Below are 13,366 nucleotides of genomic sequence, written 5' to 3'. Positions count from 1 at the left end.
AAATATACCTCTTCATGCTACATAACTAAGCTCCATTTCATACTGAATAAACTAAATTATTAATGCATCTTAAATATAAAACTCTTTAAATAGATTTTTATGTCAAAAGCTTTTCATTAAACTGAATTTGATAAAAATAAAAAACCCTATTTCAGTTTAAAAAAATTTTTTTTAATTAAATGGATTTTTATCCACTGATTTCTTCTAAGCAATCAATTCTTGTTTTGTACTTTTTCTACTGTATGGAGTATAAAATGAAACCTGATTCTGTGTCCTGGATTCCTCTTTTCATTAAGGGAAATCTCTTTGTTACAATACTCTTAATAAATTGCCTTTGAATGCTCCTCCCACTCAGATCCTCATTGGAGCAAGTGTGCTGTGGCTGAATCTAGGGCTCATTTGGCCTTCGTTGTTGGGGGTGTTAAAGAGCTTCTCCCTGCCATTGTTTGATATAATCTATGTGGATTTCCCAAATGTGGGGACCTATTAAGACCATCTCCAAGCATCTGAAGCTCTCAGTTGGATTCCTTGAATGGTCCCCTTGTCTTCCAGCAGAAACCCCTACAAGGGACTCTCTAAGGCCAAGGAAGCTTTGTGAGATATGAGCCATATTCTTAAAAAGCCCCCACCCTTCTAGCCTTTAAACCCCTGGCTTTTCCCCAGGCGCTGGGAGGTCAGACAAGGAGAAGGTGGCATGGATTGGCCCCAGGATTTTCTTTGATGGTTTTTCTTTTATGTTTTAATGTGTTGGATATTTTTAAAAATGCCCTTTTGAGAGCTGCACAGAGTTGACTGAAAGATGGGCAGTTATAAGAACGTTTTAAATGAAGAAGACTCTTTGGGGACCTGTTTGATCCTCCCACTAGGTGCAGAGACTGGGTGTTGTGTTTGAGGGGGGGGTCCCTGGGTAGGCGTGGCCAGCTCATCTTCACTCTTCTTGTGGGCACCTGTGGTGGCCAAGTGCTACAACAGGATTTCCCTTAGAACCTCCCTCCCTCATAATCTTCCTTCCTTCCTCCTGCCCTCCCTTCCCTTTCCTTCTTTTTCCTTCCCTTCTCGTATTTCCTTCTTTGCCTTTCTGCTTTCCTGTCTCTTCTTGGATGTGGGGAAGGGATGGAGGCGTGACCCTCCTCTCTTTCTCTCCTGCAGGAGGATGGAGGAGCCCAGTGGAGGAAGGAAGGAAGGGTCAATCGAGAGGAGGAGGAGAGAGGGGCCCGCAGAGCAGCCCTGCCTGGAGACGGCGGGGAAAGGCCGGGGGGCTCCGGGGCTGCAGGAGGGATGAGCCCAGGGGGAGCCCGGGAAAAGCAGCTGCCTGGAGGGCGATGTGAGGAGGAGGAAACGGGCGGAGACCCCGAGGCGGGCCTGGAGGGCAGAGGCTCCTTCGGAAGACCCGGGAGTCCCCAAAGGATCCAGAAGGGAGGAAAGGAATATCAGTGCTCGGAATGTGAAAAATCCTTCACAAGAAATGGACAAAGGCATATAAGCAGTGGTGGGATTCAATTTTTTTAACAACCGGTTCTCTGGGCGTGGCTTCGTTGGGGTGTGTGGCTTGGTCATGTGACTGGGTGGGTGTGGCTAGCTGGTCATGTGACTGGGTGGGCTTGGCTAGCTGGTCATGTGACCGGGTGGGCTTGGCTATGTGTATAGGGACTACCCAGAGGGCTGAAAAAAGTGATTTCTGATAGGTCCTCGCACTTTTGACCGGTCCTCACACTTATGACCATCCTCACATTTATGCCCGTGCAGCTTTCTTAACAACCATGTCACTCATTTCACAACTGCTTCTCTTCACCACGGTGACAAGATAGGGCGCAAAATGTAAAATGTGAGGACAGTTGTAAGTTCGAGGACTGGTCAAAAGTGAGAGGACCGGTCAAAAATAACTTTTTCAGCCCTCTGAGTAGTCCATGTGCACATAGGGGCTACCCAGAGGGCTGAAAAAAGTGATTTCTGATAGGTCCTCGCACTTTTGACCGGTCATCATTTATGCCATCATTTATCTTCTAGTCCAGAGATCTCCAACCTTGGCAACTTTAAGCCTGGCAGACTTCAACTCCCAGAATTCCCCAGCCAGCTATGCTGGGTAGAGAATTCTGGGAGTTGAAGTCCACAAGTCTTAGAGCTGCCAAGTTTTAAGGCCTCTGAGCTAGGGCTTTGGGGCCAGCCTTTTGGGGAGGGGGTCCCATTCGGAGAGACCCCCTGCCTCTCAGGAAGCATCAGGCCCAGGCAGAGAAAGTTGCCAAGGTTGGAGATCTCTGGACTAGAAGACCTCCAAAGGTCCCTTCCAACTCTGTAGTCTGGTGGCCCAACATGGACCAAGACATTTCCAAGTGGGTGGGGAAGTGCAGGCCCTGCCAGGAATCTCGCCCCGATCCCCCGATAGCGCCCCTCCAAGAGTGGGAGAAACCAAAGGGACCATGGGGGAGGATCCACATTGACTTTGCCAGGCCCTTCCACGGGCAAACATTTTTAATCATAGTCGATGCCTTTTCTAAATGGCTCGAAATCATACTTATGCCTTCAACCACAGCCGAAGCAGTCATTAAGGCTCTTCGGAAATTATTTGCCACCCACGGGCTGCCGGATACCCTTGTATCCGATAACGGGCCCCAATTTACAGCGACTCAATTTGAGAGCTACCTGGCAGGACTGGGCATTCGCCATGCCCTATCGGCCCCGTTCCATCCGGCTTCTAATGGCCTTGCTGAACGTTTCGTAAGAACGGCCAAGGAAGCATTGTCCAGGCTAGATGATGGGGACTGGCAGGCCAGGATAGACCAATTTTTGGCAGTTCAGCATGCCACACCATGTACGGCCACAGGGAGAAGCCCAGCTGAGCTCCTCATGGGCAGGAAACTTCGGTGCGTTTTAGATAGACTTCACCCTAACTACTCGCACGAGAATTTTAAGGGAGAGACCATGGGACTAAGGCAGTTCCAAGTCGGGTCCCCGGTGTTCGCTCGTAATTATGCTAGCGGACCTCTGTGGGTTGCAGGAACCATAGTGGGCGTAACGGGCCCTAAATCTTACACAGTAGACGTTGGGGTAGACAGAATCTGGAAACGCTACATAGATCAGAGGTTAGTCAGTGAGGCCGATCTCAATTTAGAAATCTCCGGACCTAACTACAACAACTTTCCCAAAACAGCTAACTCAAACCCGGGTTCGAGGCAATACTTAGCTGACAAGCCCTGGTTCCAGCGCTGCCCCAGCGAGTCGACACTCCCAGCCAGGGATAACCACGCCCCAGACAAAATCCAGGAGGTTCGATTGGTGGAGCCGGGAGAGACAGTAAGTCCCTCTGACCAGCCCCACCCAACACTGAACTGCGCAGGTCGACCAGAACGAGAACTCGCCCAGGTCACCTGCGAAATTTTGTGTGTAATTATGTAAATATTTGAATGTCAGTGCCTTCTGGGAAGGGAGGGGTGTTATGTATTGTTACATTTCAGCGGGAGTTTCAAATTTGCCTTAGTTGCTGATTGGCTGACAGCCTCTCCAGGATTGTATATAAGGAGGGCTGCTGCCTCAGAGTTTTTGCTGAAGTCTCACTGTATATTAAAGAGCTGTTGTCACTTGCTTGCTTGTGCCTCTCGTTATTCCCGCGCTACAACAGACACCTAACATCAAACACGGCATCAAAAAAGCACAAGAATGTTCTTTCTTGCTGGGCCAACTCAGGAAGCTCAAGCTGCTGATTCAGTTCCAAAGAGGACCCTCCAGACCTCCCCCCCCCCGCCCCTTGCCTTGCCTAGAGAGGGACCCCGGATGTGCAGGTTGCAGCCCCAGAAGGCCCCTTAACCTCCCCCTGCCTGAATGCAGGGGAGAAGGCCGGACCCCAAAGATCAAAGGGAGCCCCCCCCTCACAGGGCGGGACAAGGAAGGGACTTGGCCACACACAGATACCCTCTGGCTGGTTGAAGGATTAGCTGATTAACAGAAAGCATAAGAATGAGGGACTTTTAACTATCCTGACAACTGGGAAACTCCTGGTCAAACAGGTTCCTAATGAGCCTTCTTCAGTTAAAACATTCTTATAGCTGCCCATCTTTCAGTCAACTCTGTGCAGCACTCAAAAAGCCATTTTAAAACCATAAAACACATTGAAATATAAAACATGGAAAATAAAAACAAAGAAAAGCCATGCGCCAATCCATGCCAACTTCTCATTGTCTGATCTCCCAGCGCCTGGGGAAAAGCCAGGTGTTTTAAGGCTAAAAGGGTGGGGGATTTTTAAGAATATGGCTCATATTCTTAAAAATAAAGGCCTTTTCTGTGGGGGCACCTGCCCTCTGGAATCAGCTGCCCCCAGAGATACGAAGAATCCAAGACCTCGGTGCCTTCCACCGTGCCCTTAAGACCTTTCTTTTTCAGCAAGCCGGGCTGGCTTAACACATTTTTTAAAATGTTTTTAATGGGTTTGTTACTGTTTTTTAACTTTGGGGCCAAACGTATTTAACTGTATTTTAATGTTTGTATTTATGTTTTTACTTTGGCTGCACTGAGTCCTTCGGGAAATGGGCGGTATATAAATTTGATAATTATATACATACATACATAAATACATACATACATACATACATACATACCTATCTATCTATCTATCTATCTATCTATCTATCTATCTATCTATCTATCTATCTATATATCACACAAAGGTTCGTTGGCCTTAGAGAATCCCTTTAGCAGTTTCTGCTGGAAGAGAAGAGGACCATTCAGGGAATCCAACTGACAGCTTCAGATGCCTGGGGATGGTCTTAATAGGTCCCCACACTTGGGAAATCCACATAGATTATATCAAACAATGACAGGGAGAAGCTCCTTTGCACCCCCAACAATAAAGGTCAAATGAGCCCTAGATTCAGCCACAGCACACTTGCTCCAATTAGGATCTGAGTGGGATGACCATTTAAAGGCAACTTATTAAGAGATTTCCCTCAAGGAAAAGAAGGAATCCCGGACAGAGAATCAGGTTTCATTTTATACTCCATACAGTAGAAAAAGTACAAAATAAGAATTGATTGCTTAGAAGAAATCAGTGGAGAAAAATTGATTCAAATTTTTTTAAAAATAGTTTTTATTGAAATTGATCTTTTTATTTTTATCAAATTCATTTTAATAAAATGCTTTTGATGTAATAATCGATCTAAAGGTAGTTTTAAATTTAAGATGCATTAATAATTTAGTTTATTGAGCATGAAATGGAGCTTAGTTATGTAGCATGAAGCTGTATATTTCTGCAATATTTAAATTTCTGGGAAACTCATTCAATGAATCCAAGCTCTGCAAGCTGAGATAACATGGACTGCATTGATGTATTCACACAATTTCACAGTAACCATGAGATTAATCATAAAGCAAAGGGCAGGAATATTCCTTTTCCCCATTTTTCTTCAAATATACTGTATATACACTACAAATTGTATGATTGTTTGGAAAGAAATGCATCTGTACCCTCAGCCTCTAAGTGTGAGGGGGAAGGGCAAGCAGTAAAAATGGAAGTGAAACCTTCTAAGCAGCTTATAAATATACGATTAAAGAGCACCTGTCATTTCAGATCCATCATGGCAGGGCCTGTGAGAGGGCATCCACTCACCTGCTGCCAGCCACGTCCCTCACCTGGTTGTGTCACTGATGCATCACAGCCATCCTATGAAAATGAATGGGACTGTCGGCGAGTCAACAGCGGCTCAGAGGAGGAGCTGCTGCGGGACAGACATGACAGTTGCTTTTTAAAAATTATGATTTAAAAGTTGATATAAATAAAGTATTTTTAATAGTGATTTATATCATGATTTAAATTGACGTGATTTAAATCAACGTGATTTAAATCAAATCCACCCTGGAAGAAATCACATTGCTCAGTTACAGTTACATCAGAGACATGGAAATTAACATCCCATATTACAATAATGAGCCTTGCATTAAAAGAACGTCCAGATGGGAAATGGCATCATGAGTCAGGAAAGTCTGTTGTGAAAAGGGACAATTTCAGCCAGTTGAAACATCTCGTATGTACAATTGAAAAAGCCCTTTATTATTCAGCCTGGGAAAGTCCCTTATTTGGCAGTTATTATTTACCCTTCTTAATATCTTCTTTATTCCACCCTCATATTGGAATTATTATAATTATCATGAATATCATTATTCTGATGCTTTGTATGTACACTGAGAGCTTAAGACAAATTCCTAGTGTGCCTATTCACACTTGGCCAAATTTAATACGCAATTCAATTCAATTCCTGAGATACACTCTGGGACCGAAGGTTTTTCACACTCATGTTTATAATTTTTCTCCCACGTGAATTATTTGGTGTTGTTGGAGGCCCCGACGCTGAGTATAGCTCTTTCCACACTCCAGGCATTTATGTGGTTTTTCTCCTGAATGGATTGTTTGGTGCAGTGAAAGTTTTCCTCTCTGACTGAAGCTTTTTCCACACTCCAGACATTTATATGGTTTCTCCCATGAGTGGATTCTTTGATGTCTCTTAAGGTGTCCTCTCCGACTGAAACTCTTTGCACAATGCTGACATTTATGTGGTTTTTCTCCTGTGTGAATTCTTTGGTGTTGACGGAGGCTACTAGGCTCAATAAAGCTCTTTCCACACTCCAGGCATTTGTAGGGTTTTTCTCCTGAGTGGATTCTTTGATGTCCGTCAAGGGTTCCTTTCTGACTGAAGCTCTTTCCACACTGCAGACATTTATGCGGTTTTTCTCCTGTGTGAATTATTTGATGTCCGTACAGAGCTCCTCTCGTACTGAAACACTTTCCACATTCGAGGCATTTATGTGGTTTTTCTCCTGTGTGGACTCTTTGATGTCGACAGAGGTTTGAACCATTAGTGAAGCTCTTTCCACACTCCAGGCATTTGTAGGGTTTTTCTCCTGTGTGGATTCTTTGATGGGTGTCAAGACTTCCCCTTTGACTGAAGCTCTTTCCACACTCCAGGCATATATTCGGCTTGTGGATTCTTAGATGTTTTTCAAGGATTTGAATTGTTTTGAAGGATTTTTTACATTCCCCACATTCATACTCTTCTTGTAAATGGATCCTCTGATGTCTATAAAGGCTGCTCCTCTGACTGAAGCTCCTTCCACACTCCAGGCATTTGTGAGATTTTTCTCCTGAGTGGATCCTTAGATGTCTTTGAAGATGGTCTTTTCTTTTGAAGAATTTTTCACATTCTGGGCATTCGTATTTCTTTTCTCTTGAGTGGCTACTTAGATGCCTTTTAAGAAGGTCATTTCTTTTGAAGGATTTTTCACATTCGGGGCACTGATATTTCTTTCTTCCCACCTGGATCCTTTGGGGATTTCCGGGTCTTCCAAAGGATTCTTCGCCCTCCAGGCATTCATTCGGTTTCTCTATCAAATGGATCCTTTGATGTCTATAAAGATGTCCCCTCTGATGGAAGCTCTTTCCACACTCCAGGCATTTATTCAGTTTCTCTGTCAAATGGATCCTTTGATGTCTGTAAAGGTTTCCCCTATGACGGAAGCTCTTTCCACACTCAAAGCATTTAAATGGTCTCTCTCCTGTGTGGATTCTTAGATGGTCTTCAAGTTCCCTATTTTTTTTGAAGGATTTTTCACATTCCGGGCATCCGTATTTCTTTTCTCCTGAGTGAACCCTTAGATGCCTTTGAAGATCTCCATTTCTTTTGAAGGATTTTTCACATTCGGGGCACTGATATTTCTTTCCTCCCATCCGGATCCTTTGCGGATTCTTGCGTCTTCCGAAGGACCCTCCACCCTCCAGACATTTATGAGGCTTTTCTCCTGTGTGGAGTCTTAGATGTCTATCAAAGTTGCTCCTATAATTGAAGCTCTTTCCACACTCCGTGCATTCAAATGGATTCTTTCTTGAGTGGATCCTGAGATGATTTTCCAGATTTTCATTATTTTTGAAGGTTTTTCCACATTCCGGGCACTGATGTTCCTTTGCTTCCTCCTGGATCCTTCGGGGCTTTCGGGGTCTTCGGAAGGAGCCTCCGCCCTCCAGGCCCGTCTCGGGGTCTCCGCCCATTTCCTCCTCCCCGCATCGCCCTCCAGGCAGCCGTCTTTCCCGGGCTCCCCCTGGGCTCCTCCCTCCTGCAGCCCCGGAGCCCGCTGGCCTTTCCCCACTGTCTCCTGGGGAAGCCGCGCCGGGACCGGTCAGGGCTGCTCTGCGGGGCCCGCTCTCCTCCTCCTCCTCCTCCTGGGCGGCGCCTCTTTCCTGCATCCGCCGCCATCCTCCGTCCTCCTGCAGGGAAGAAAGAGAAGACGGTCAAGGCTGCATCCCCTTCCCCGCAGGCCCAAGCCCCGCATTGGCCTCCCAGGCATTCTCCAGGCCGACACGGCCTCCCTCCCCGCCCTCCCATCAGACTAGGCCTCGGGCTCCCAGGCCTCCGGAGAGACCCTCCCGGACTTCAACTCCCAGCATTCCCTGCGCCCAACCTGCATCATCCCGGCTTTTCTGTCGCCAATTCTGGCGGCTCCCTGGTTGCCCGTTTTAGTTCCGGAAGTGGAGGCTTCATTCCCTTTTATCTCCACAAGTTCCACTTCTTCCTTTGGAGGATCCGCCCTCCTCGTAATCGCTGCCTTCCCCAGGGCGACCAATCAGCGTCCGCCTTCCTTCAATTTCCCCCAGATGGCGCCTGCGCGGTGAGGAGCGTGGATGGGGGGGGCTAACCTTGAACTTTGAAGTCCAGCCTTCTCTGCCCCCCCCACCCCGTATTGAGGCAGGCGGGGGTTAGAGGGTTTTCTGGGGCTGCAACCTTATAGCAGCTTATAAAGGGGAGCCTTTTTGGTCCAGTGATTAAGGCACCGGGGTAGAAAGCAAGAGGCCCTGAGTTCAAGCCCCTCTTTCAGTCTAGCCCACCTCACAGGGTTGTTGTTGGGGGGAAAGAGGTTTCTTGGTCGTTTCATTACTTCCTAGCTAACAAACTAGCTAATGGTTGATCATTTTAAATCATGCCTTACTCTCCAAAGGGTTTGGTGTGGAGCTGAAAAGAACTTGATTTTTTCCCCCAAAAGAATTGGGAGACTTTTTACCTTTGCAAAGGGGCTTCTTTGCCCACCTGAAAATACAGATCATGAAGTAATTCAAGCATTCATGGTTTTTAAGAGGGTATTTGTATGTATTATATGATATTTTAACATTTTATGTTTAATAAAGTTTGTTTTATGAAAAAAAAAATACAGATCAAGTAATTCAAGCAAAGCAAAAGCATTTATTAATGCCTTTTAAGAGGGTACAGAAACAAGTGATACATACATTCAATGTCAGTAAAGAAATGATGAAATGATAGTTGGTAGTACAGTGGTCTAAAGCACCCTGTCATTAACACAGCTGCCTGCAATTACTGCTGGTTCGAATCTCACCAGGCTCAAGGTTGACTCAGCCTTCCATCCTTTCTAAGGTAGGTAAATTGAAGATCCAGTTTGTGGGGGCAATAAGCTGACTTTGTATAAATATACAAAAGTATGAAGGCTATTGCTTAGCGCCTTATAAGCCGCCCTGAGTCTCCAGAGAAGGGCGGCATATAAATCAAATTAAAAAAAAAAATACACTGATTGCTTATGAAGTTTGAACAACAGAAAGGCTTTCCCTTCGCTTTTCTGCCAGAGTGGGTTTGATTTGATTTAAATCAAATCGATTTAAATCACTAGTAAAAAGGCTTGGTTTAAATCAACATTTTTAAAGAGCAACTGTCATCTCTTGTCCCACAGTGGCTCCTCCTCTGACCCGCTGCTGACTCACCCACTTTTAATGGGACGGCCGGTGGTGCGACAGGGACACAAGAAGATGATGGATGTGGTGGGCAGCAGGGGATGCCCGCTAACAGGCGCTGCTGCCATGATGGATCTGAAATGACAGGTGCTCTTTAACATTATATTTATAAGCTGCTTAGAAGGTTTCGCTTCCATTTTTACTGCTTGCCCTTCCCCCTCACACTTAGAGGCTGAGGGTACAGATGCATTTCTCTTCCAACAATCACACAATTTGTAGTAAACATAGTGAAGGGAAACAATAGGATTTAATAAATACTAGATTCTGTAACCATGAGGTTCCTGTAAAACATATATTTGTATTTGTATCACATATATTATGCCTTTATATTTGTATCTCCTGTAACAAACACATTCTGTTATTAGGCCTCTGTAATGTCTCTGGTATTTGTCAAACATTTGTTCCTGCCATTTGATCTGAACCCATATCCATCTTCTTCCTGTTTTTCTCCTGCCATCTAAGAGCATGGTAGGCATCTCAGCTGGAACTCCAGACATCATCATCCGAGGGATAATTTACACTTCAGCCCTAACTTACACCTTTGATCTGTTCCCTGCAGCCCAGGGGGCCAAATGAGCAATTGGGAGAACAAAGGAAGAGATAAGGCTAATTGGGAGGCTTCTATTCCTTTGCAGGGCAACAAGGAATACACAAAGCTAAACTAGGAGGCCAGAATTGGGTACTAAGGTGATGTCTCTGAGGGTATAAAAGGACGCCATACCTTCCCCAAGGGGTGCCTATCTCCTCGCATGCATTGTATCTGTATGTTCCGGATATAGTCCCACCCAGTATTTTTGGCCATAAATAAAATCTGCTTTTTTTTTGCAAGCCTCATCTTGAGTGTCTCTCTGGCATTCTGGTGACTCAAGTATATTTTGGGACCTTACAACAGATTTGCAAAACAACGGGATAAACTTTCTTTCATGATTTATCTCATGGCTACTGTGAAATTGCGCAAATGCATCAATGCAGTACACGTTGTTTCGGGTTGCAGAGTTTGGATTCATTGAATGAGTTTACCAAAAATGTAAATATTGCAGATTACTTTTTTAAAAAATCATCGATTTTTATCCACCCTTCTTTTCTGCAGTCCTCCCATCCGGATGACCAGCGCTGTGCCCCGCCCCGTTCCATCCCCCGTGGTCCCACGGTGCCCGACGAGGATTTCCTTCAGCCTCATCCAGCGGGTCCAAGCCAAGCGCATGGATGAGCAGAGGGTGGACCTGGCTTCCGGTGAAGAAGACCAAGCCGAGGATTGAGCCCCAGATCACCAGCAAAGGCCCAGCTTCAGTTAGGCCAGAGCAAGCGTCCAGCGGAAGGAGGGACTTCTGGATGCTGCCCCCAGCTGAAGATCTGGGCCGTGGCGCTCGGTGCATTCTGGGGGGGGGGAGAGTGGGGGGCAATGCCTCCCTTCAGCACTGTCTCCCCCTGGAGAACATGGCACAGGCGAGAGTGGCAAGCAGAATGGGTGGGCACTTTCTGCTGACCAAGAGGCCTGTGGGCCAACTGGGCGAGATCGGCAACCATGAGGTATCTTCTCTGCTTGAACGTCGGCTATGAAAACCAGGCTCAAGAACTGAGGAAGGGAAAGGTCTGGATCAGGGTCACGCCCCAAGGGGCTGCTGGAGGGAGGGGTTGACACCCCTCCCCCGAAAGTCAGGTTGACTCTGCCTCTTTAGGCCCGGATCGTGTGCCAAATCATCAGCAGCCAAGTTGGGAATATGAATTGATGACAATCAGTGTGTCTGTGTGCAAACCTTGCTTTCGAAATATGCTTTTGGGTGCCCTTTTATCTCAGGTGCAATCTGATGCTAGTTGGAAAGGTGCTAGGCAGGAGACAGAGGGAAGCAAACATCCAGAGCCAAGATGTGAGGTTTCTGTTATCCAGCCACCTTTCCTGGGCTGCCCCTGGGCTCCTCCCTCCTGCAGCCTCGGAGCCCCCCAGCCTTTCCCCGCATCTCCCGGGGAAGCGGCGCCAGGACCGGGCAGGGCTGCTCCGCAGGGCCCACTCTCCTACTCCTCCTCCTCTCGGGCGGCACCTCTTTCCTGCATCCGCCACCATCCTCCAGTCTCCTGCAGGGGAGAGAGAGAAGAGGGTCACAGCTGCATCCTCTTCCCCGCAGGGGAGGCCCAGGCCCAAGCCCCCCCCCACCTCCCATGGGCCTCCCGGGCATTCTCCAGGTGGACACGGCCTCCTTCCCAGCCTCCCATCTCCCTCCCTCCCCTCAAGACTAGGCCTCAGAATCCCAGGCCTGCCTTCTTTGGAGAGACCCTCCCGGACTTCAACTCCCAGCATTCCCTGCACCCAACCTGCATCATCCGCGCTCCTCTGAGTCGCTGATTCAGGCAGGTTCCTCGTTGCCCGTTTTAATTTTCTCTCCAAATCTTCCGCTTCTTCCTTCAGAGGATCCGCCCCACGGAGTCACCCTGCCAATCGCCGCCTTCCTCAGAACGACCAATCGGTGTCCGCCTTTCTTCAATCAACCAGATGGCGCATGCGCGATGCCGAGGACGTGGAAGTGGGGCGGGGCTCCCCTTGAACTTTGGGGGCTGATCTCCCCCCCCTCTGCAGCCCCCGTATTGAGGGAGGGGGAGCTCAGGGGCTCTTCTGGGGCTGCGGCCTCGTAGCAACCTCTGAAGGGGAGCCAGGGATGAAGGCTGGGAGGGGAGAAAGAAGAGACCCTGAGTTCAAGGGTTGCACAGCTCCCTTTTCAGTCCAGCCCACCTCACAGGGTTGTTGTTGGGGGAAGAGAGGAGGAAGCTGTGCTGGATGGGAGGAGGGGGAGGGGCTCCTGGGGGCTTCTCTTCTTGCAGAGGTTTCATTGCCCAAAGTAGCTTCCTTCCTCATGGCTAGAAGGGAGGGGGGCTCAGAGAGCTCCAAAGACCCCTCAGTTCAACCCTCAGCTCCAAATATTCCCCTTCATTTTGCTGCATGTCTTCTCCGCCTTATTGGTAAAAATAATAATTCCCAATAAATAAATAAACTCGCTATATGTCACTCACTCAAGTGTGTTTTTAAATAGCAACTACATGGTCTCTATTTGATCCAGGAGAATTCTTGTTCCTAGATAGGAACAAGATAGGAATTCATGCACAAAAGGAAACTGTTATGTACTGGGCATACTCTAATGTTTAGGCCCCCTGTTGGAACGAATAAATATGGGAACGTGTTGTGATTGGTTGACCTAGCTGACAGGGGAGTATATAAGAGCTGTCAAGAAGGGCTCGGGTGTTTGTTCGCATGTATATGTTAATTGGTTAGGTTGTCGGTTCCAGTTAATAAAAGAGTTACCTCAGCCGTTCATGAGTTGTCAAATATAAATGAATACAGTATTTATTACTGGCGATGAAGGTGGGATAGCGGACCCAGCGGAAGAGACGCAATCGAGGACAGCAGCCTGAGGTAACCTCTGAGGTAACAGTGAAACGAAGCAGATATAAGGCCATGGCGGCACAACAGATGTTTCCCCCATTTGACCAAGGCAAAGAGACATGGGATGCTTATATTGCCAGATTTGAGTGTTTTTTAATTGCCAATGACTATACTAATCTCTCGGCTGAGAGGAAGAGGGCATATTTCCTCAGTTTTTGTGG

The 13,366-nt window shown here is 47.1% G+C and overlaps 1 protein-coding gene and 2 long non-coding RNA genes across 3 annotated transcripts; 1 reads left to right on the top strand and 2 right to left on the bottom strand.

The window, feature by feature from the left end:
* Positions 1-5,053: 5,053 nt before the first annotated feature.
* Positions 5,054-8,607, bottom strand: LOC117671287 (uncharacterized). Its single transcript, XM_034427129.3, has 2 exons — positions 8,437-8,607; positions 5,054-8,242 (listed from the first exon to the last, which is right to left on the bottom strand). Exons 1-2 carry the CDS (start codon positions 8,443-8,445, stop codon positions 6,284-6,286), a joined length of 1,968 nt encoding a protein of 655 aa, XP_034283020.2. The 5' UTR covers positions 8,446-8,607; the 3' UTR covers positions 5,054-6,283.
* On the top strand, positions 8,044-13,074 carry LOC117671288 (uncharacterized). Its single transcript, XR_009622898.2, has 4 exons — positions 8,044-8,643; positions 9,332-9,401; positions 9,712-9,859; positions 10,863-13,074. It is a non-coding gene; the product is annotated as an uncharacterized LOC117671288 (long non-coding RNA).
* Positions 9,193-12,233, bottom strand: LOC148111700 (uncharacterized). The gene is made up of 2 exons (XR_015730142.1): positions 12,083-12,233; positions 9,193-11,845 (listed from the first exon to the last, which is right to left on the bottom strand). It is a non-coding gene; the product is annotated as an uncharacterized LOC148111700 (long non-coding RNA).
* Positions 13,075-13,366: the final 292 nt, after the last annotated feature.

The sequence above is a fragment of the Pantherophis guttatus genome, chromosome 16 (genome assembly GCF_059756535.1).
Source record: "Pantherophis guttatus breed Tessera chromosome 16, ASM5975653v1, whole genome shotgun sequence".
NCBI lineage: Eukaryota > Metazoa > Chordata > Lepidosauria > Squamata > Colubridae > Pantherophis > Pantherophis guttatus.
Note: the sequence above shows the minus strand (reverse complement) of the source record. Positions and strands in the feature narration are given on the sequence as shown.